General features: G+C 38.2%; 1 protein-coding gene across 4 annotated transcripts in view; it reads right to left on the bottom strand.

Moving 5' to 3' along the window:
• sh3gl2a (SH3 domain containing GRB2 like 2a, endophilin A1) overlaps positions 1-20465 on the bottom strand; it is a 35699-nt gene extending 15234 nt beyond the window's left edge. For all 4 annotated transcript variants that reach the window (XM_077570750.1, XM_077570749.1, XM_077570748.1 and 1 more), the window contains exon 1: positions 20271-20465. In XM_077570750.1, the coding sequence (XP_077426876.1) occupies positions 20271-20315 (45 nt within the window). In that variant the 5' untranslated portion in view covers positions 20316-20465. The remainder of the gene's footprint in view (positions 1-20270) is intronic.
• Between the last annotated feature and the right edge of the window lie 3986 nt (positions 20466-24451).

Consider the following 24451-nt stretch of genomic DNA (forward strand, 5'->3'; position numbering starts at 1 on the left):
GATTAAATACAAATAAGCTTGATTGAGACATATAATGAGTGTAATTGTGGAGCGTAACACCGGCTGAAGACTGACAAATAAAGATAAGGCGAATGATCCCCTCGTTGTGTTTGTAATCAGTCTGGCATTGTGATCCAGACTCGCAAGCATTAGAAAGTTTTTTTTTTTTTTTTTTCAATTAAACATGCGTTATAGCATAATGTGGTATTTAAATAAAGAAACAAGAAAGGCCTCTTCAAATAGACAAATATGCATTGATACATGTGGATGTGACAACTATTCAATTAATTATAGATTATTTATTTATTTATTTTTAATAAAAACAGCCAGTGATTGGAATTGAAATCTTGGCAAAAAAAAACCAACGTTTGTTTAAAAAAACAATCTTATATATATATATATATATATATATATATTTTATTTAACAAAAAAAGATCCAATAAATTGAAAAATAAAATGAAGTCATTATATTATGTGCTTAATATGTTGGTCAATTTACATTTGATCTATTTTAATGTTAAAATTACATATAAAAAGTAATAGCAAAGTTAAAAAAAACACACACACAAACTGATGTTCAATTTGATTTGTAAAGTCTGTTTTCATTCAAAAAATTACACATTTGATAAAAATAAACTAGTAAGTGAAAAGTGACAAAATGTTATTATATATATATATATATATATATATATATATATTTTTTTTAATGAATTATTTTGTATTTTTTTTAATGGGTAAGTAGTATTTTTCCCCCAAAAAATCAATCAGTAATTAATAAGTATAGCAAATCTTGATGTCTTAAAATAAAATAATTAACTAGGTTAGGGTTAAGCCATTACATTAAAACCAAACAATAATTGAAATGTAAAAAAAAAAAAAACTTTCCTGTCTAATCCACAACAGTTTAAAAAAATCCATTTTAAATTATTTTATTATCATACAAAAAACATAATTGAAAATAAAAATACATTCAGATATCTTTCCATGTTTATCAATTATAATAGAAAAAAAGGCAATAATTAAGCAGTAAAAACAATTATGCAATAGTGTAACAATCAATTGATTAATTGATTGGCAATCGTGATCTTATATATAACCATGACCCCCCCCCCCCCCCAACGTCATTGATGTAATTAATTCCTATTTTTTGTGCCAACTAAACAGTTTAGTGAAACTTTTGCTCCATTAAGTTGCACCGATGGAACCGCTCCAGGCGCCACATCCCTTCCTGCACCTGGCGCCCACACGCACCCAATCAGACGGGATTAAATGGGCTAAATGCGGAGAGGAAGAGCCGCGGGCAAGCGAGCAAGCGACCTCGCTATCTCTCATTGCCCAGAATCACCCGCATCGTCAGCCAACGCCGGAGGACACGTGACCCGGCGATCTACGGACGCCTGATGGGAGGAGAAGAACGGGAAGGAAATATTTGGAGGATTTCACTTGATGATTAGAATCGTGCGTGTTCTTGCTGTGCTTTTTGCATTTCGAATTCCACTTCCTGTTATGCTATTTTGTTGATTTAAAAAAAAACAAAAAAAAAACACAGTTTTTCCACACTATTTATTTTTGTCTCCTGTTTATTTTTGGGTGTAATTCTACTTTTGGACACTAGATGGCGGCAAACTATCTCGTTTGACACTGCAAATGTGAAAGAAGAAGAATGAAAACAGGAAGTATTTCAAGGTCACCCTAGTTTTTGCTGAAGATGATTGAATGTCAAATCCTTTTAAATCCTGCTTTTTACGTCTACAGAACGTGATGGTCGGAAGTTCATTTTATCATGTACAACTTAAATATTAATTTATATTTACACCATTTTATCGAAATTCAATTTCAACTGTGACGCTCCACAATTACAAAATCAGCATCGTTGTAAAAAAAAAAAAAAGTATTAATACAAATTTTTGAGTTGTTTATATTGATACATTTGCACCCTTTAAATTTTTTTTAAATAAATAATTTAATAAATTTGGTTTAATCCAAAACAATAACATAATTATGGTGTTTCAAAGAATTGTATTTGTCCTAATATTTTTTATTAGTTAAAAAAAACAAACATTTTCTTGTTTTGTACCCCCCCCCCCCCAAAAAAAGATCGTTCTAATCGTGATTTCAATCATTACCAAAATAATCGTGATTAATATTTTATTTCATTAACCGAATCCTGAGCACTGTTATGGTCCCCTCAACAAGACCCCGAACCTCAACCTGCCAGTTTCCGAGAGAGCTCATGATTCCGGCTGTTGTCCAAGGACCGAATGCATCCTCCTGTCTCCTGACCTCATTTATTTTTTTTGGACCATAAAACCTGCAACCATCTTAGCATTATGTCGGCTCACATGGCTCCCAATGTGAGGTCGCACGCCGCTCAAACTCCCCCCCAGCCCCCGCCCCATCTACTACTACCCTCCCCTTCCTGTTCAGAGCTTTAATCGGAGGCTTCCTGCCTTTAAATACACACGCGGTGTGGACGAGGGAGATTAAAAACGACAAGAGTGATTAGCGAGGCTATTCCGAGGGACTGCTGGAAGAAAACAGGGAGTCCTTCCCACCTGTCTTACAACACCTTTCAATGTAACCAACCAACTGTCGCCCCACCAAGTGATTAAGTCGAGCTACCGTCAAGAGAGAAGAAGACCTTCGACAGAAATCTTTTTGGAATGAATTAAAGAAGCGAATGTTGATGCTATTTTAGATGGAAAACAGCAAAGAAACGTTATCAATGATTACTAGTGTTGTTCTGATACCGATACTGGTATCGAAAGAGGTCCCGATACTGCGTTAAAACAGTGGTATCGGTGAGTATTAACAAGTAACATGCCGGTACCATGAATTCCGACGCTAATATAGGACTTTGAATGCAGCATCTTGTGTCTTGCACGACATTCACTGACGTGTGACATGTTGACTGCACGCCCAGCTAAGATATCCGATTGGCCCTTGAATGCTCTGAACCAATGGCAGGACAGCTTTTTTTTTTATTTTTATTTTTTTACTTTTTTGTCAAATTTCTGACATTTTTAAACAATTTTATGGGCTTATTATGGTAATTTTCTGCCTCTCTTTGTCTTTTCTTTTTGCCCTGACATTTTATGGCTTTTTTTGTTGTTGTTGCCTTTTTGTCATCAAATTTCTGACATTTTTGGCAATTTTGTGGATATTTTTAGGTAAAAAAAAAACAACTATCCTTTGTGTCTCTTTTTTTGACAAAAATAAAAATAAAGACTAACATTTTGAACAGTATTTAATTATTAATTTTTATTTGTTATTTAATTATAATATAATAATATTTCATCAAAAAAAAAAAAATCAAATTTTTGGGGGGAGGATCCACAGAGGGCCACAAAAGAGGGACGAAAGAGCCACATGTGGCTCCAGAACCGCAGGTTACAGACTTTTAGATCGGGCCTCTCAGCACTTTACAAGACTGCTGGTTTCATGAATGGATTTCTACAATGACTCAGTACAAAACATCTTGTAATTGTTCTCACCTACATTTGCCGACATTTTTAGACTTTTCTGCCCTTTTGTTAAATTTCTGACATTTTTTGAAATTTTATGGCCATATTATGGTAATTTTCTGCCTCTCTCTTTTTTTTTAAAAACTTTTTTTCTGTCTTTTTGGCACCAAATTTCTGACATTTTTGGGCAATTTTGTGGACACGTGGACATTTTTAGGTTAAAAAAACAACCTTTTATCATCTTTTGTCTCTTTTTCTGAGAAAAATAAAGACTCATTTTATTTTGAATATTTAATTATTATTATATTGTTATAAAATTATTATTTATGTAATATTTATTATTAAATTAAATTAAATTAAATTAAATTAAAAAATAATTATAAATAATATTTCATCTAAAAAATGAAAATAAACATGTAAAAAATATATTAATTTCTAAAAACAAATTGTGAATGCACAGAGAGACACAAAAGAGGGACTTTTAGATTCGGCCTCGCAGCACTTTACAAGACCCCCGGTTTCATGAATTGATTTCTACAACGATTGAAAGGGTTCGATGCATGTTGTGATAATCATGAATGAAATACAAAGACAGCCTCACATCAGTGGAGCACAGAATTTGTCTCATCACCAAAATCGCCACCTGCACCACAACTTAGACCTGCTGTTATAAGGTCTAGTCTTACTTTCTGCTACCAAAACATGCTCAATCAAAGTCAAAACGTGGCGTTTTTAACACCCATGCGCCATCTACGAAAATAGAGATGACGACAGTGACGACCCAGACGGGAGCAAACATTATTCGTCCTCCGGTTAGGACTTCACAGAATCAAGGGGAATCCATTTGTCCTTTGAAAACCCCGAAGCCAGCACGCGGGCGGGCACTCACTTTTTAGGATGATGCTCATCCATCCCGACATACAGTACAATCGGCAACCGTTGGGGTGGGGGGGGGGGGGGCGTTACATTCAACTTTACGCTCACTCTGGCTAATTTCGAACAAGTCAAGTGAGCCGCACTCTTATTTGATTTTCAACGACGACACAGATGTCCTCCATGTTTTTACTGCGTGTTGGTCACGTGATGTCCAATCCTTGGCTTATGTAACAATAGCCGTGAGAACGTCGCCCGAGAGCCGAACGCAGACTCCGGCACCGTCCGTCCGTCCCTGTGGCGATACGTCGGCGGGGGAGGCAACCAGCTGGCACCCTACGTGCGTGTGTGTGTGTGTGTGTGTGTGGATGGGATGCACGATGATGATGATGATGGTGAGAGGAAGATAGCTCACACATGAAAGAGGTTTTACAAAAGCATGTTGGGCATGTGCAGGAGGTTATTTTTGTTTTTGGCAGCAGCGCGCATTTGGGCTTGATGCGCTCGAGTTGTAGAAATGACAACATGGCCGCCGCATGCTGTATATCAGATATACAAGGATCCCACCCATTAAATGGCTGACTCGATTAAATCGGACAATATTAAAAACGATTGTAGTCGGCCTGAATTTTGCCGAAGGGGAAGTCAACACCCCCCTAAAAAATTAGCCCCGCTAGTCTAAATACGGCATTCGGATTAAGATTGCGTTAGTGGAAAATGAAAATTCAGCATTTTTTAAACAATATCAGAAGGTGGCCATTTTGTCACTTGCTTTCGCATGAAAATGCCATCCACTGAATATATTACTAGATAATCAATAGGCCAAGACTTTTGAAGCCGCGCGGCCGCCATGTTGCTCCTCCCAAGAAACGTTTCTTGGCATACGATCCTATACATTTACAGCATCGAAATTTGTGAAAATTTGAGACAATACTCAATAGAAACAGCACAATTTATCATGTTTTAAATTTGTTAAACATAAACAAGAAGACTTCAGACATTTTATAACTTGCCTTAAATACATGTATAAATTCTATGCTCAACTCGTTTGCTCCCAAAAACATATCAAAACATTCTATTTTATTAGGGGTGTGCCAAAAAATCAAAAATAAATCTCATAGGAATCGCGATTCTCATTTAGCACGATTCAGAATAGATTTAAAAAAATCAATTTTATTTAAATTATTTTATACTGTCAGTCAAATCATTTAAAATCAAAAATCTTTCTGAATCGAAAATCGATTCTGAATCGAATCGCAGACCCAAAAATCGGACATTCAAAGATTCTCACCCCTAATTGCCATGGTCTTTGATGCAGCCTCTGACCTTAAGAGAACGCTGAAAGCAATGGTAGTTATTACAAAAAACGTCCAGCAGGTGGCAGCAGAGTATAAGAGATCAGCCAGGGCCATGTGGCGACAAGTTCATTTCCTCACTTTTTTAGAGAGATTTGTGAATGATGATAAAATTTATCTATATTCTAATGCTAATTATTGCAAAAATGGAAACACATATAAATATACAATATATGTGTTTTTATAGCAAAAGAAAACAATATTCTGTGGGCCTTGAGAAATCAGTCAAAATCCAGGAAAACAGCCAGGAGCGAAGGGGGTTGCTTCAGTGAAAATGGCTGGGAGTGAATGAGTTAATGATGTTTACAGGAGGAAACTTGTATACATATTTTTTTTAAATTAAAGATGGCCGCCTATTCGCTCTTATATACGGATCAGTGATGACATCACAGTTGCTCAGGTCTCGGGTCACAACCAATCACAGCTTCAGGAAAAAGGTGAGCTGTGATTGGTCGTTGCCCTGAGCACTATTGACGTCATCTTCAGTCGACAGCCAGTGGCAAAAATGGCCGCCCCCCCCCCTGAGATGGATAAAAATGGCTGGATTTTGCTGCATAACTAGAATTAATTAGAATGTTATTTTTAGAATAGTGAGGTCACATATAACATTTTTTTAAGGTTGAGTCAGGTACATAAAAAAAAAAAAAAAGAGTATTTTTTATGGGGGGGGTCCCTTTATCCACAAGCGAGATGAAGACAAGACCATAAATAAAAGCGATGATTCACTTAATCACCCTCGCGTCTAGTGAGTGACTCAACATGTGACTAAACACTAACACACGCTCACATCCTCCATTTTTTTTATGACGCACTAAAAAAAAACTACAAAATGTTATAGACACAACAAATCCTCCAAATATATATTTTAATTGCATAAATATGTATTATTAAAAAAAAAATCAATGAAATACAAATTTTAGGCCGAGCCAATGAGGAAGCCCAAAATAAAGCAGCTGACTGCGACTCCCCGAGCGCTTCACACATTTAGCAGAGTGAAGCCGCAAAGATGGCGTCTGGCCTGCGAGAAGATTCATTATCGCGCGGCCCGATGAAGACAAATCGTCTTCTGCGGGAGCTTCAAGCGAGCCGCGCTCTCATGCAACCCTGGAGGACAAGAAGCAGCCGCGCGTTCATACTCGGATCAATAAAGAGAAGGGAAAAAAAAAAAGAGGAAGAAAAACAGATTCTTCTTCACTGCGGACGTTCGATCGGAACGCAACCATCCTTTGCCAAAAATAATAAAGCGGGGGCTGGTGACCTAATAAAAGAGGTAAAATGTGAAGAGTTATGTCTGCTTGGGTTTGTATCATCTGCAGTCTGCTTCGGTTTAGATTTCATCAAATCTATCGCTTCGTCACAAATCGTGTTTTCCATTCATGTAACTCGATATGATAGAATGGACTTTGTTTGGAATTGTTTTTTTGAGGTCGTGTGTCGGGAAGATGCGAAAGCGCAACCACAACCCGGCTCGTAGAGCTGTCAAAATTAATCGATTCATCGACAAATTCTCGATGATCAAACGAATCCGCAACTATTTTAATAATCGAGTAATCGTTTGAAGCCATTTTTTTTATTGTCCAAATCCTCTGATTTCAGCATATCAACAGTCATTGTTCACTGATTTCTGTAGTCCTTGACGAAAGAAGATCGATTATCTTCTGTGTTTAATCAAAATAAGATATTTGCAAACATCTGTTTTTACTAGGGATGTTCGATACCACTTTTTTTTTAAACCGATACCAATACTCAAATCTTCAGTACTCGCCGATACCAAGTGCAGCAAATTTCTTTAAATTGAATTAAATGAATGGCAATTATATTTTTTCAATTTGCTCATAAAAGTCATTTTTCATGGAGCACACGATAAAATGAATTTACAATGAACCGATAAAAAAGATTAAACAATTAATCCAGTGGCCAGAAAAAAAGTCCCAATGAAAAAAATATATATATTTTTAAGGAATACAATGAAGTGCAAAGAATTCAATTCAATACAATAGTAAATTCAGTAGTTAAGTCATTTAGTAATATCTCCCACACTGTTGGGTCAAAAATAACCCAATTATGGATCAAAAATGGACCGATCCACTTTATGGGTCAATTTGACCCAACTTTCTGGGTTGTTTTATACAAAATGACCCAAGTAAAGATTCTGACCAATATTTATGAGTTGTCTCAAAGTTGGGTCAAATTGACCCAAGTAGAAGATCGGTTCATTTTGGACCCAAAGTTGGGTTATTTTTCACCCAACTGTTTTTAGAGCGCATGTTAAGAATCCCTCAAGCTGTTTATTGTGTGATGTTTAATTATATCTCGTTTTGAAATCCATGCTTTTAATTTGGAAGGCTGCTCCGTATTTCCGCTTCCTGTTTCCCGTTCTTTGTTCATTACAAATATAATGTAGTACGTATAAGAGCTATAAAAAGTGAAATCACAGTGAAGTTACGATTAAACTCAACACATGACAGAGTGAGTGGGCGCAGTCACGCGTGCACGTTGGCTAAGATTAAGGCCGCGCACGTTCTCAGTCAATAGGATGCAAAACCACCACGGTGGGATTAATGAGGGAATAATCCCGGCGGAATCATCCCGTTTGAGGGCCGCTGGGGAGGGCGGATGTCATGTTGGGCACGTGGCAGAACAAATGCCATCTCGTCGTGGTCGCTTTTAAACCTCGAAAAGTGCAAGAAACGTGAGGTCACAGTTTTGTTTTTCTGTCATTGGGAACATTCCATTCTTTTAATCTGGTAGATTATACAATAATATTTGATGCATTTTTTTTTTTTTAAATACTCAACTTGGTGAAAATTTGTTATTATAAATAATAATATATTTTATATTTTACTTCATTTATCGTAAACGATAAAATAGTAAATTTTTTAAAATAAATATTATATATTTATATTAGGGGTGTCAGGCCGTTCAAATTTTTAATCGGAACCGCATGACATTTGACCCTCCAGTGGCCGATTCTAACCAAAATGGCCGAACTCCAAGCCACACCGAGTCCTTAAATTCCCGACCTCTGCTTAACCGTCGGTTGAACTTCCATCCTGCCGATATGCACCTGCAAGGTCTCGCAGGCTGTAAACACCACATATATGGTCGTGCCCTTCAGCAACGCGCTAAGCCAATCGCGAAGACTGAATGAAGATGGAATAAAGTGTCAAGCGGCCTCCGTTCAATTAGGAAATGATGACACCGGTGACCTCAGGGGGATTAATGATGACCGTGCGGGTCCTTACGAGCACGCTGAAACCTCTGACGTCCTCCGGCGACGACGGCACATTATGTAAAAACACTTTTTTTTTTTTTTTCATTGGTGTAGCAGGGTCTCTAGAGTGCCTGGCCACACAGCAAAAATGTATTTTGTTAGAGGATTACAGTAACTAACGTCGCTTAACTCGTTCAAACCCAAAACGTATAAATACGTTTTTTTAAATACTTTGTCCTTCAGTCCCAAAAACTTTTATTTGATGTTTTCTTTGTTATGCTAAAGAATACAATAGGCTTAGATACAGCTTCTGACCTGAAGAGGTGGCTTAAAGCAGTGGTAGTTATTACAAAAAATGGCCAGCAGGTGGCAGCAGAGTATAAGAGATCATCCAGGGCATATGCAACAAGCTCTTTTTGCCATTGTTTTCAACAGGTTTGTGAATAATGATGAAACTTGGCTATATTCGAATGCTAATTGCTGCAAAATGGAAACGGATATAAATATTTTTTTTTTCCTGATGAAAGAAGAGACTCTAATATTTATTTTGGTAGGTTCCATGTTTTTATAGCAATAGAACAGAATATTCTGTGGACCTTGCAAAAATCTGTCAAAATACAGTAAAACAGCCGGGAGCGAAGGGGCTTGCTTCAGCGAACATATCATTATGCGCATCAAAAAAGCAGTTTCTAATTTCTTTGAACAGTTTGCAAATGCATCCAATGATGATGATGAAGAATTCTCTGTAGGTCTGGACCGAGCTGCTAAGGTGGACTGAAAGTGGAAAAGCGTGCTGCGGTCTGACGAGTCCACGTCTCCAATTGTTTTGTGAAATCCTCACTGTATTTCCATTTCTATTATGAAGCCGGTAATTGGATCCGAACAACATCCCAATAATTTCCCTTTCAGAGCCTTCAATCCGCTCTTCCCCGCAGAAGTGGACGCCCCGGGATGTTCCACGTGCTGAATAAAACATCAGCCATGGCCTGAATACTGATGCTGCCAGAGGAACGGCACATCTTCACTTCTTCATCTTCACTCGGCAAACAACGCGCCATTTTCCTTTCGCCGCCATAAACGAAGTGAGCTCACGGCTCTCCCGTCGCGACCGGCTCAAAATAGGCTCGTTACCGTCAGCGGCCGTCCGCTATCAACCCCCAGGAACAAATATGATGCCAGGGAACGGGCCGACCTTGCACGTGGGGGGGGGGCTTTTCAACTCATTTGGATGCGCAGAAAGAAAACCGCGAGCGAGGGGAGTCCATTTTTTCAATGGAAGTGGCTCAGCTGAGTCAAGCACAAAAGGGGGGAGGGGCCAATGGCGAGAAAAACACATAAGGCTTCATTCAAAATTCAGCCCCTGAAGAGCGGTTCACTTAAACACATGACATTTGGTGGGCATTTCTATCATGAGTAGACCCACAAAAAAGTCTATATAACCCACGCCCAAAAAGACACAGGAAGTCAGACATTTTGGTTTGAAATTTCCGAAAGGCCTTCAAAAATGGACTAAAGAATTGTGAAGAATTTTATAGTTTTTGAAAATTCAGCCCCCAAAAGCAGTTTCACTTAGCAACATGGAATTTGGTAGGCATGTCCCTCATGGGTAGACCCACCAAAAAGTCTATATAACCCATGCCCAAAAAGACACAGGAAGTCAGACATTTTGGTTTGAAATCTCTGAAAGGCCTTCAAAAATGGACTAAAGAATTGTGAAGAATTTGATAGTTTTTTGAAAATTCAGCCCCAAAAGGCATTTTCACTTAGCAACATGGAATTTGGCAGGCATGTCCCTCATGGGTAGACCCACCAAAAAGTCTATATAACCCATGCCCAAAAAGACACAGGAAGTCAGACATTTTGGTTTGAAATCTCTGAAAGGCCTTCAAAAATGGATTAAAGAATTGTGAAGAATTTTATAGTTTTTGAAAATTCAGCCCCCAAAAGCAGTTTCACTTAGGAACATGGAATTTGGTAGGTATGTCCCTTATGGGTAGACCCACAAAAAAGTCTCAAGAACACATCCCATAAAAAACACGGGAAGTCTGCCATTTTGGTTTGAAGTGAACATATTTCAACGGATCCTTCAAAGACAGATTGGTCTGAAAAACGGGGGAGTTTTAGATTTTTTTGAAAATTCAGCCCCTAAACGCTGTTTCACTTAGCAACATGGAATTTGGTAGGCATGTCCCTCATGGGTAGACCAGCAAAAAAGTCTCAAGAACACATCCCATAAAAAACACGGGAAGTGTGACATTTTGGTTTGAAGTGAACATATTTCAACGGATCCTTCAAAGAGAGATTGGTCTGAAAAACGGGGGAATTTTGGATTTTTTGAAAATTCAGCCCCTTTAGGCTGTTTTACTTAGCAACATGGAATTTGGTAGGCATGTCCCTCATGGGTAGACCAGCAAAAAAGTCTCAAGAACACATCCCGTAAAAAACACGGGAAGTCTGCCATTTTGGTTTGAAGTGAGCATTTCGAGAGATCCTTCAAAAACAGACTGCTTTAAGAAACTGAGGAATTTTTGATTTTTTTGAAAATTCAGCCCCTAAACGCTGTTCCACTTAGCAACATGGAATTTGGTAGGCATGACCCTCATGGGTAGACCCACAAAAAAGTCTCAAGAACACATCCCATAAAAAACACGGGAAGTCTGCCATTTTGGTTTGAAGTGAACATATTTCAACAGATCCTTCAAAGACAGATAGGTCTGAAAAACTGAGAGGAATTTGAGATAATAAAAAAAAAAAATCAGCCCCCAAAAGCAGTTTTACTTAGGAACATGGAATTTGGTAGGCACGCCTGTCAGAGGTCAACTAACAAAAAAGTCTCAAGAACACATCCCATAAAAAACACGGGAAGTCTGCCATTTTGGTTTGAAGTGAGCATTCCGAGAAATTGAGAGGAATTTTACTTAAAAAGTTTTTTTTTTAAATTCACCCTGCAAAGACTGGTTAATTTAGTAAGATAAAATTTGGTATGCATGTCTACATTTAGTAGACCCACAAGCCACAAAAATGTCTCAAGAACCCGAAAAGAAAACAGGAAGTCTGACATTTTCATTTGAGGATGCAGCGTCTTCCTCCTTCAAAAGTTGACTTGTCAAAGAGAATTGTGCTGAATTTTAGTTTTTGAAAATTCACTTAGGAATTCCTACCATGAGTAAACCCCGAAAAAAAAAATTCAAGAAGCCACGCCCAAAAAGACAGGAAGTCTGCCATTTTGGCTGGAAAGTGAAAGTCAAACCGCAAATGTAGTCTAGTCTAGTCTAAACATGGTATGCTGATTAATATTGGGGAATAAAAACAAAGCAGATGAATCCGCCCATTTTCATTCATCTCAGGCCGCCGCCATTTTGACATTCCGCAACCTTCTGCTGTCGATTCATATTCACGTCCAAGTGTCTTGGGGCTCCCGTTGCCAAATATTGTTGCGGGCCATAAACGGTATGCGTGTGGCCTTCGTGTTGCCACACTTGCTTTAAACGGCACCGTTGTTGTTTCATCTCATTTTGGTCCTTTGGGTTGGCACCCCAGAAGAACGGCGCCGTAAAGTGCTGCAGTATTGATCGCTTAGCAGTAACAGTAGCGCACTGTCTAAAAACAAGGCAGCAAATCAGCAGCCTGACTGATGTGTCTTTGTCCCAAAAAAAAAAAAAAAAAACATCAGAGGGGAAAGTCATGAGTCAAATTGAAGACTTTACTGTGGTCAAAAAAGGGAAGTGGAACCTTAGTTAATAATTTTAACCCCTAGGCGTTATTGTGACCATTTTTGGGCTTTTTGTTGGTTCTGACCAAGCCATTTCAAAATAAAATACTGCCGACGGGTAGCAGGCCAAAAGGTAAATCACAAAGAGGAGTAGGGAAAGTGCTGCAGGTGCGAGTGGCTTGATGGGACACGCACCGCTGGACGGAAGCCATATCGCTATCGTGTAACAACGCGGTGTGCGCGTGTGCGAGGGGAGAACATTAGCGACAGGATGTTTTGTCCTCCGACATGTCGGCACCGAACACATGATTAACTTGATCGTTTACATGACATGACCGCAATAAAACCACTTTGTATTCGTTCACACGAGAGTGAAATGACAGGTTGCGTGGATGTTAGCGGAATAGAACGGCCAGACTTCAAAGACATCTTTCAGACTGCCGTACATATTTTTTTCTATATGAACCTTGTAATGTTTTTTTTTTTTAATTAGTAGTAGTACCTTAAATACAATTTCAAATTAAACTCAACTGTTTTTGTCCATTTTATGTTAGCATTCAGGTAACAGAGGCTATGTGTTTGCTTCCAAATCACAACTGTGAAAAATTCGGCTAACTCTGTTAGCCACATAATTTGTCCGACACAAAAACGAATGCCCCAAAACTATCATTAATTATTTTAAAACCACATTTGGGAACTCATTTTGGGGCCTTTCTGTGTTCCTCTATGGGATCTGGTAAGGTAGGATGAATTTTGCTTTTTAACTCATTCACTGCCATTGACGGCTATAGACGTCAAAAATTCATTTGAACTATTTATATTAGTCCAAACATTTATTTTTTTACATTTAGAACAGATATAAAATTTGTGATTAATCGTGAGTTAACGAGTGAAGTCGTGGGATTAATAATGATTAAAAAAATGATTATTTTTCTTTTTTTAAAAAAAAAGAAAAGATTATATATATATTTTTTGAAGGCAATTAATTGGCGATTAAATTGTTTTCGCAATTAATTGCATGACTTCACTAGTTAACTCACGATTAATCACAAATTTTACATCTGTTCTGAATGTACTTTTTTTTTTTTAGGTTTTGATACTCTTGTTAACAAAAGTGGAAAAAAATGTTAAACTAACAGAAATAGTTCAAATGAATTTTTGACGTCTATGGCAGTGAACGAGTTAATCGTTAGCTAATGTAGCTAATTCACTGCACAGCTCATCTGAGCTAACGTGGCTAAAGCACTGTACCCTACCATCGCGAGCGAGAACACCCGCCTACGATGTTTATAGGGTTATTTTTGCACACGATGCTAACTTGCGGGAATGCTCATTTCGTGCCTCTCACAAAATGCAACCTCATGTTGCTGCTGTTGTCGGATTACTCAAGTCATCGATGGAATCATCGATTCGAAGATTTGTTTGTGACAGTCCTATCCACAACTTTTAATCATCTTTGTGTTATGTTTTCATTTCAGCAGAAAGCCTCTCTGAATCCCCCCACCCCCCCCCCACCCCATCAGCTCCTCAGGAAACAGCCCCCCCTTCCCCACCCCGCCCCTCAAAACCTCCTCTTATCCTCCTCCCCACAATCCCCCCTATTCCTCCCCCATCTGCCATCTCCCAGCTGGATGGACTTTACATTGTACTGCAGTGCTCCTCGCTGAGCATCCAGGCGGCATGAGTCACCCACTCACAATCTGCTGCCCCTCGAGAATTACCCCCCCCCCCATCCCCCCCCACCCCATACCTGTCAACTACTCCACTTCCACATTCCGTCCTGCCAAACAATCACTCTTAACGGACGAATGGAAACCTGCAAGCTATGCCATCATTCACAACAACATTGGACACACACACACCTCGACAATAAGCGCGTATTAGTATGCCGCTCGCACACGCACAATGGTCCGACTAGGAAAATAAGGGATTCCACTTGCACGCCGCGCTGAAAAAAAACTGCAGCTCTGTGCAAACAACACACATTAGAGGGAACTGAAGCAGAGCAAACGTCTGCTCTGTAATGAGGTAAAGCTAACCCATACAAAACAAAACCTTTCACACATACTTTTCCTAGCTTCTACTTGTGATCAATTAATTAGCTTGGTGAAAGACTGCAACAAAATGGCCGCGGCGTCCTCGAGTCCCCGAGAGAGCCGTCTCGGCGTGATGTAAGCGAGGAGGAGGTGAACGCGTCCCTCGCGTTGACGTGCTGTACGTCTGACAGAGTGACTTGGCGCAAAGCTAACGAGCTAGTTAGCGACTAGCAGACGCGCGGTGCTGAGGTCACTGCAGCATTTTTCGGACGGGCCATCTGTTCCCGGCGAGGCGTAAGCCAATTTCCGTGTGCCTCTCGTTAGTTTTGTTGTAAAGTGTGCTGCAGTGGGTGTAGTGGAAGATTTCTTAAAAACTGAGAAACTGTTGTAAAAAGTCCTGAAACATCCATGATCAAAGATGTCCATAGCATTTGTCTTCATTAGGGTACATATAGATAAGATACAAAGAAAGATACAAGTAAGATACAATCTAACACAAATATATAATAAAAAATAATATATTTTTTCAAATGTATTAATTAGCCACGCCCATCCACACATACCTACACCAAACCCGCCTCTCTACAGATTTACGCTGTTAGCATCGCCGTTTTTGGCTCCTTAGAATTAGCCAAAGAAAAAGCAAATGTGAGGACTCTCAACTCTCAAGATGACAATTACAAAGTCATGAAATGACTAAATACAATCTATTATTTTAATAAATAAAAAAAACTCCTGCTGCATTCTCTGCTGAAACAACCTGAACGGGAATCGATGACAATGATTTTCACATCAGTAAGACAAAGCAGCCTTGGCTTCTTCTGTGCCTTTCCATTTGATTAGCTAACACGCAATACATCTTAAATGAAGTATTGCTACTAATCAATCACAACTATTAATATGAGCTAAAACGCTGGATATGAAGTCAAATGACGAGCAGTGGAGTAATTAGCCATTAGCGCGGATATGCATCTGTTCCCGCTAAGCCTGCCGTCGTGTCTCTTGACCATCACATATTTGTCTCCTATGCGTGTGTGTGTGTATGTCTGGACTCTGGATTACAGGGTCATGGCAGGAAAGGGGACTCAAGGGGGTCTTTTGTCTAATTGGCGTTGGTTAGACAGATTGAAGGATAGATGAGTAGGTGACACATGGGATAACCGCTAGCTAGATAGACCGACCGACCAGTGGACAGATAGCTCGCTAGCTAGCTCAACAGATAGCTGGAGCAATCAATCGATCAATCAATCAATTAATCAATGGACAGCTAGCTAGCCAGCTAGCCTGACTGATAAATGACAGAACAGTGGGCAGATAGCTAGTTAGTTAGCCAGCTAGCTAGTTAGATAGACAGATCGATCAACCAAATGAGAGACCGCTAGCGAGCTAGCTCGAAAGATAGATGACAGAACAGATAGCTAATTAGCTAGTCAGCTAGCTAGATAGACAGACAGATCGATCAACTGAATGAGAGACCGCTAGCTCGTTAGTTAGATGGATGGATGACAGAACAGTGGACAGATAGCTAATTAGCTGAACAGCTAGCCGGTTAGACAGACAGATCGATCAACCAAATGAGAGACCGCTAGCTTGCTAGCTAGAAGGATAGATGACAGAATAGTGAACAGATAGCTAATTAGCAATTAGCTAGCCAGCTAGCTAGTTAGACAGACATATCGATCAACTGAATGAGAGACCGCTAGCTTGCTAGCTAGATGAAATGCTGGCTGGATAGCGAGGTTGATGTTAGGTCTAGATATGCGCTGCATTCATATATGAATGATTGATAGATGGTTTGATTCACATAGAAAAAGTCTACACACCCCTGTTCAAATGCCAGGTTTTTGTAATATATAAAAGAGACCAAGCTAAAAACAATTTTTTTCATCATTAATATGACCTATAATCTGTACAAATCAATTTTGATAGAAAAAAAATATTTTTGAGAGGCGAACTAAATATATAATGAGATAATGTAGTTGCACAAGTGCGCACACCTCGAATAACTGGGGATGTTTTCCTGACATTTGTTGCTTTCTAGCAGAAGTCTGAAGGTTTTGTTTTTACACTCTCTGCTATTTGGAAGAGTTCCTAATTTCCTCCACCTCGACTGAGGCCCCAGTTCCAGCTGAAGAAAAACAGCCCCGAAGCATGATGGTTGCTCTTTTGCTGATGAGCAGTGTTGTGTTTGCGCCAAGCAAACCTTGAGGGATAACGTCCAAAAACTTCAAACTTGGTTTCATTGGACCAAAAACACAACACATTTTTCCCTACTTTTGTTTGGTAGATTTTGATTTTGAAGTTGCTGGCAAATGAGAGTTGGAATGTTGTATTACTTTGTACCATTTACTGTGGTTAACTTCTTTGTATGCAGTGTGTAAGAATTGACATTAAGTCTTCTTCATCTTAAAACAAAATAAGAAATTTAGCAATTTAGTATTACGTACTACTTTATTACTTTTTATTTTATTATTATTATTTTTTTAATTGTTGAAAACCTTGTTCAAATGCGACTTAAAACATTCTCTGTGCAATTATTAACTCATTCACTGCCACTGACGGCTATAGACGTCAAAAATTCATTTTTACTATTTCTATTAGTTTAACATTTTTTCCCACTTTTGTTAACAAGAGTATGAAAACCTAGATTTTTTTTTTATTGTACATTTAGAACAGATATAAAATTTGTGATTAATCGTGAGTTAACTGTTGAAGTCATGGGATTAATTATGATTAAAAAATAATTAATCGCCTGACACCCCTAATTTTTTATATTTTCTTTTTCTCTTTTAAAAAGAAAAGATTATTAAAAATAAAATAAAAAATCCTTAAAAATAAGATGATTAATAACATTTTTTTCGTAATTAATCGCATGACTTCACTAGTTAACTCACGATTAATCACAAATTTTATATCTGTTCTAAATGTCCAAATTTTTTTTTTTTTGGTTTTCATACTCTTGTTAACAAAAGTGGATTTTTTTTTTAAACTAATAGAAATTGTTCAAATGAATTTTTGACGTCAATGGCAGTGAATGAGTTAAATAAATATTTCATATGGCGAGCGCGTGACAGGCAATAAAAAGTACAATGCTGATCCACAGTGCCTCATACAATTATAACCTTACACACACACACACATGCGATGCACGAGTCCTCGAGAAGTGCAGCCAATGGACGACAATAAAACAACGGCCCTCGAACCCCTTCATCCAAGTCCAGCGCGGTGAAATCAGCTGATGATTAACAAACTCACGGGCAAGAGCAGCTTTTTCTCTCCTTCCGATTTAACAGCTCCCGTCGTTGAACGCGTCCGGTAATGATGTTGTTTTAAGTGCTATTTGCCTTAAATCACCTGTACAAGCCTCTCAGTGGGGCATAAACAACAACGTAAATGACTCACAAGCAGACGAGAGCGCCAACAAGATCATCATTGTGGAAATTAAGCTGTGACCTCTGAAAATGTCGTCGTGTTTTCGACGTGCGTCTGAATGCAAACGCAAGGATTTCGTCCTCATGACAACGTAGAGTGAAAATGTTCGAAATGATGCAAATTTGATGGTGATGATGTCTACATTTATAATCCCACTAAATTCTAATGTTTACACGATGTGGTGCTTAACTCATTCACTGCCATTGACGGCTATAAACGTCAAAAATGAATTTGAACCGTTTCTATTAGCTTAACATTTTTTTTCCACTTTTGTTAACAAGATATGAAAATGTACATTTACAACATTTAAAAAAAGATATTCCACTTTTGTTAACAAGAGTATAAAAACCTATAAAAAAAATGATTGTACATTTAGAACAGATAAAATTTGTGATTACCTCATTTACTGCCATTGACGGCTATAAACGTCAAAAATTCATTTGAATTATTTCTATTAGTTTAACATTTTTTTCTACTTTTGTTAAAAAGAGCATGAAAATGTACATTAACAACATTTAAAAATATATATTCTACTTTTGTTAACTAGTGAAGTCATGCGATTAATTTACAATAAAAAAATTAATCGCCTGACGAGATGATTAATAAAAATTAGGGGCGTCAGGCGATTATTATTTTTTTACCCGGAATTAATCGCATTACTTCAATAGTTAACTCACGATTAATCACAAATTTTATATCTGTTCTAAAGGTACAACTTAAAAAATCTAGGTTTTCATGCTCTTGTTAACAAAAGTAGATATATATTTTTTAAACTAATAGAAATATTAAAATGATTTTTATGACGTTTATAACCGTCAATGGCAGTGAATGAGTTAAAGGGAACCCCGACTGTCATGACAAGTTTGCTCTTTTTTATTTATTTGGTTGTTACTAACATAACTATGACTATGATATTTATTTGTCAAAAATCTTTAGTACATTTTGTAGAAACTTTACTTGGACGTACGCCATCATTGTTATTTACGAGTGCGTAGTGACATAAAATGTTGGCTGGCGCTTATTAAGATAGAAAGAAAGAAAGGTAAGACTCGTAGCGTTCCTAAAGAGACAACGTGCGATCGGGAGAGTCACCCCCTATTTAATAATGTTACTACTTGGCATAGGCCGATGACTGGTGTGAATTTTACCGTGGTTTTAAAAAGTCAAGGTTTATACTTGCTGACACCAGCAATGAGCTCTTTATCTTTTTTTTTGAGTGTGGCTGTTTGCAGAGTTCAGTAAATGAGATGCCTCTTTGAAGTTCATTGCCTCCAAATAACTTTTCTCTCCTTTTTGGTGGTAATTAAGGAGTGTGGAAGTAAGATGAGATACTGCAAAAGATCAATTTTTTTCCCTCTGATTAATGCGCATTGTAAAAAAAAGAAAAAGAAAAAAGATACCAGTTGGTACTTATTAGGCCCAAGGATAGCATGAGTAGCCTGTGGGTCTGTTCTAAAAATAGCTCATCAGTGATGGGACACTGTTTCTTCCTAAGAAGAATTAAAACAGAAAAATAATGTTTAAATAAAATCATTAATTTGAACTTAACATGCTACACGTTCCTTCTGTACCCAACATTCTATTTTTTGTTTAAAAATAAAATAGATTGCTCCTATTTTTATGTATGCAAATATACAATACAATTTCGTTGGGTGCTATTTGTCCTAACAAGTTTTGTGTGTGTGTTTTTGGGGGGACTGTAATGAATAAATGTAATTTTAGTGAGCAAAAAAAAAAAAGATTTGCATTGGATTCCATACTATGACAATAATAACTATTATGATGATGAATATAGGTGTGCCTAATGAAGTGTCCGTCGCCCTATAAATGCTTAGAGGGCGCTCAGGTCATGGCGTGCCGCAGCTGAGAGGAGAGGATTTCCGGCCAGTCGCACTTAACGATTGCATAACACCCCATCGTGAAGCGCGGCGCGCGTGCACTATAATGATAAAAAAAAACAACCGTTATTCGGCTGTTTTTACGCGCCAAGCCCACGTCACGTGATGGAGAATGTCATCTGAAGGGTAGGATGGAAGGCTGGAATTCCGATGAAATAAAACACTTGAGATTAAGGCGCTGCAGCACCAGCAAATGCCTCCACCCTCACACGCAGTAAATAATACATTTAAAAATAATAATCATAAAAAAAAACAGCATGACATTCCGCAGGATGTCCTCACTTACCTGAGTGGCTTTGTGGAATTGCTTCTTGAATCCCGCTACAGACATGTTGGCAGACTGCAGAGACGGTTCAGGGTTCAAAAAAGAATAATAGGAATTAATAATCGGGATTATAATGCACGGTGGTTTTGGAGTGAGTAGTGGCTGCAGCGCGCTATCCTCGCTACGTCTTCACTTTGCGGGGGTCTCGATGGGCTCTCCTCGGAAAGACGATTGGACACCGGGGAAGCACGTGACCAGGCGCCGGGTGACGTCACAGACAGCAACTCCGCCCCCCTGCTAACAGGACTCCTGCAAAGAATCAGTAGGTAGAGATGTCTCGTTTCAAATTCAGTTATGATTTTTTTTCTTCTTGATATATATTCAGATCAAGTGACGAGACTAATTAGTTGACTGTTAATGGTGGGATGATTAGATAATGGTGGTGGTTTGAACAGCTAATCTCCTGGTTTTAAATCCCAGATTAACACATACATACTATGAGTCACGTGATTCGTTGACATGAGTTAAATGGAGTTGGAGGAAGTAGAGAAGGGGCGGTGGGGGCGCGACTTCCGGTGTGCATATACACGTTTGTGAGGATGATACTAACATCTATATAAATGTATAAAGATAATAATGATCAGTTTAGAATGAGATTTGATCCATATGTATTTTTTTGTTGTTGTAGTAGTGCAGCATGTGTGAGTACACAGGACTGGCATCAGCTGGTTTTAAACGAGGCAGCGACGTCTGGTGTGCAAGCAGCGCCATCTTGTGGAATATGAGAGTACGTGCAAGCAAAAAAGGCTACCAGATGGAAATGTCACAGTTAAATTATTGAAATTGTACCGTATATTTAATACCGTATAATATCACAAAGATCAAAATGCAGTACAAAATAATAATAATAATAATGATGATAAATAAAATAAAAACGTATGATGCACTACACTGTATGTTGTTTGCTGCCATCTGGTGTTGAAAAAAAAAATTACAATTATAGACCAAAAAATAATAATGAAAGACTTGCACACCGAAAGAAGAGGACCTTTTAATTAGAGATTATATTGAATTAGGCAAAAAGAGAAGACATGGCCTGAAGTTAATAAAGCTACCATACATACAGGACACTCCCAGATCAAAACCAATAACTATCTCGAAAGATGTTAACAATGAAAGTGTCATGATTACATACAATATAAAAAGATATGCACTAATGATTACACATATAAGACTTCAGAAATATTTAAATATGTTGTCGGTCTTGTAATGGAGAAGACTAATAATTATTATGAGTCCATGAAGAAAAAAAAGACGTGATTTGTGTTTATTACTCCACAATTGATCAAGAATAGAAAATTAAAAATTTGTAAATTATATTTATATTAATAATAATTATTAGAATAAGCTAGTCAAGTTAATCAGGACATTACAGTGTCAATATTACATTAAGGAAAAAAACAAACAAATAATTTAAAATAACTATTCATTTAATATTTTTTAATGAATGCATCATACCACAGCCATATGCTTACTCTTCCCTGCTCAACAAAAATATATCACCGAAAAAGGTCTTAAAAATGTAATCTTTGTCATCAAATCATATGAAAAGTGAGTTTTTACTCTCTAACAGACCCAAATATTTCATCCAAATTAGACCATTTTTTTCATTTATTATTAAAATAAGCACCTTACATTGCCACAATCATGTTTTTTTTTTTTTAATATTCTGAATTGTGACGATAAAATCTCACCGATTGTGACACATTCCAGTCCCGCCTCCTTTGTAACTGAACGTGACGCAGTTCTGCCCTCTAGTGGAGACAAGGCTGCACTGCCACTTCTACCACCGACACAACTGGACATTTCCCTTTGAAATGAACGCAGATGCCATTCACGTGTACAAACACTGTAGTTATTGGTGTGCTGTACCTTTAAATGGCGTGGCGAAGAAAGCGTCTTGTCGTTATAACAGATTTAAATAAGAAAACCGGGTTTGATTTAAGAGATGTGAGTGCATCGAATTAATTGTTCTAGTCTTTATTAGATGCATCTAATATATATATACACACATACAGTATACTGTATATCTAAAATAAAAAGTAGAGTATTTGTATTTTTGGGCCACACAACCTAGTCCAACATGGACCTCCCGTTCAAACATGCTAATGTACCTGCCCTCTACTCTAATTGGTCCCAGTGATGCTGGCCTGCTCCACCTGTGCTCACGGGGTTGGGGGTCTGCGGTGGGGGGGGGGGGGCTGCCTACCAGGCGTTCATATTATGCATACAAACACGTCTTTGTTGTCGGCCACTGCAACTGGAGGCAGAGAGAGAGAACAAGGAAAAAAAGAAGAAAAAAAAGAAAGAAGGAAGAGTGTGTTACTTGCTTGACTTCATTAGCGAGATCACCTGAGGTGGCCTTGCACGTTAGGGGGTGTTATGGTGGTCCACATAATTCAGGGCTTTCATGCGGCAGTTGGAGAAGATCAGCAAAGTGGAGGAGGTGTTTGCAAGGGCGTGCTGTTGTCTTTTAAAGTCCACTAACTCCTTCTTTCTTCTATCTTATAGTCGGGTTTCCATCCAATTGTTTCGACATTTTTAAGCGAATTCACTGAAAATGAGCAAAAAGGACATACGACTTATGCCTGTTTCCATCTGTTCTTCTTTTGCCAATATTGAGAGGGGACTCCGCCGCTGTAGGTGGCGGTATACACCATAGGGATGTGATCCACCCGTAATTTAAAAGAAGAAGAAAACCAGGAAGCCAGTGCGCCGTGCGATGACGTCGCATGAGTTTGCTTTTGTAATTCTTGATAAACCGTAGTGTTTCTTTGCTGTTTTCCATCTAAATTAGCATTAATATTCACTCCTTTAATTAATTCCAAAAAGAACCCCCCCCCCCCCCAAAAAAAAAAAAAACATACCTTACTTTATCGTCCGACATTGCTTTGGGACTACAAACGTACGCGTGACGTAATATCCGGTCAAAACGTGCGACGTGTATGCGGCCTTGCAAGCAGTTATTCGCAAAAGCGGTTTCCATCACCAAAATTTGCATTTTCTTTTTTTTTTCGAAACGCTTCAAAATCCACCCTCTCTAAGCGTAAAAACTTTTATTGTGAGCACATTTTGGGCCCTTTTTTGAATTTCTAGCATTTCCATCCAGTTTCATTTTCGTATTTCTTGAAAATTCGAATAAAAATTTGCGGATGGAAACCCAACTAATGAGAACACTGAAGCAACCCCCTTCGCTCCTGGCTGTTTTACTGGATTTTGACAGATTTTGCAAGGCCCACAGGATATTGTGTTCTATTGCTATAAAAACATGGAAGCTACCAAAAGAAAGATTAGAGTCTCTTCTTTCTTCAGAAAGTTTATTTCTATCTGTTTCCGTTTTTCAGCAATCAGCATTAGAATATAGCTAAGTTTCATCATTAATTACAAATCTGTTTAAAAAACTGGAGAAAAGAGTTTATTGTAACATGGCCCTGGTTGATCTCTTATACTCTGCTGCTACCTGCTGGCCGTTTTTTTTTGGTAATAACTACCATTGCTTTAAGAGACCTATTCAGGTCAGAGGCTGCATCAAAGCCTTCTCTATGCTCTAACAAAAAAAAAAAAAAACATTAAAAAAAAGTATAAATACGTTTTTGGGACCAAGGCAATACTGTATTTAAATTAGTGATTTTTTTTTTAAATACATTTTTGGGAGCAAATGAGTTAACCTGCCGATCCATCGTTATTTATGTCTACTGTACAACGAAAGTTTGTGATTTATACATTGTGTATTTGAGACTAATCTATAACTTCGGTCAGTCAGCTAGCTTAATGCTAATGCTAGCTATAGTCCAAGCTGCGGTTCTTTAACCCTTTAAGCAACAGGTAGAACTTTTTTTTTTTTGACTGGAATGCATTAATGACATTCCCATTTGTGTTTTATACAAAGTCGTCATCATGTAAACTTGGGTGGGAAGGAGAAAAAGTGCCACCCCCCCCCCCCCCCCCAGCCTAAAAATAAAAATAAAATAAATAAATAAAATCAAGTCCAAACAATGAGAGCTTCACAATTAGTCGTTTGCAAAGGAGCCTCTCTGGCGACTTCCCTGACACACTTCTCCCCGCTGCCAACGTCCCGCTTTGATATCGGCCGCCGCAGACGTTTGGCACCCGCTTTGCAGATAACAAGCGAACCCGGGACA

This window comes from Vanacampus margaritifer, chromosome 7 (genome assembly GCF_051991255.1).
Source record: "Vanacampus margaritifer isolate UIUO_Vmar chromosome 7, RoL_Vmar_1.0, whole genome shotgun sequence".
Taxonomy (NCBI): domain Eukaryota; kingdom Metazoa; phylum Chordata; class Actinopteri; order Syngnathiformes; family Syngnathidae; genus Vanacampus; species Vanacampus margaritifer.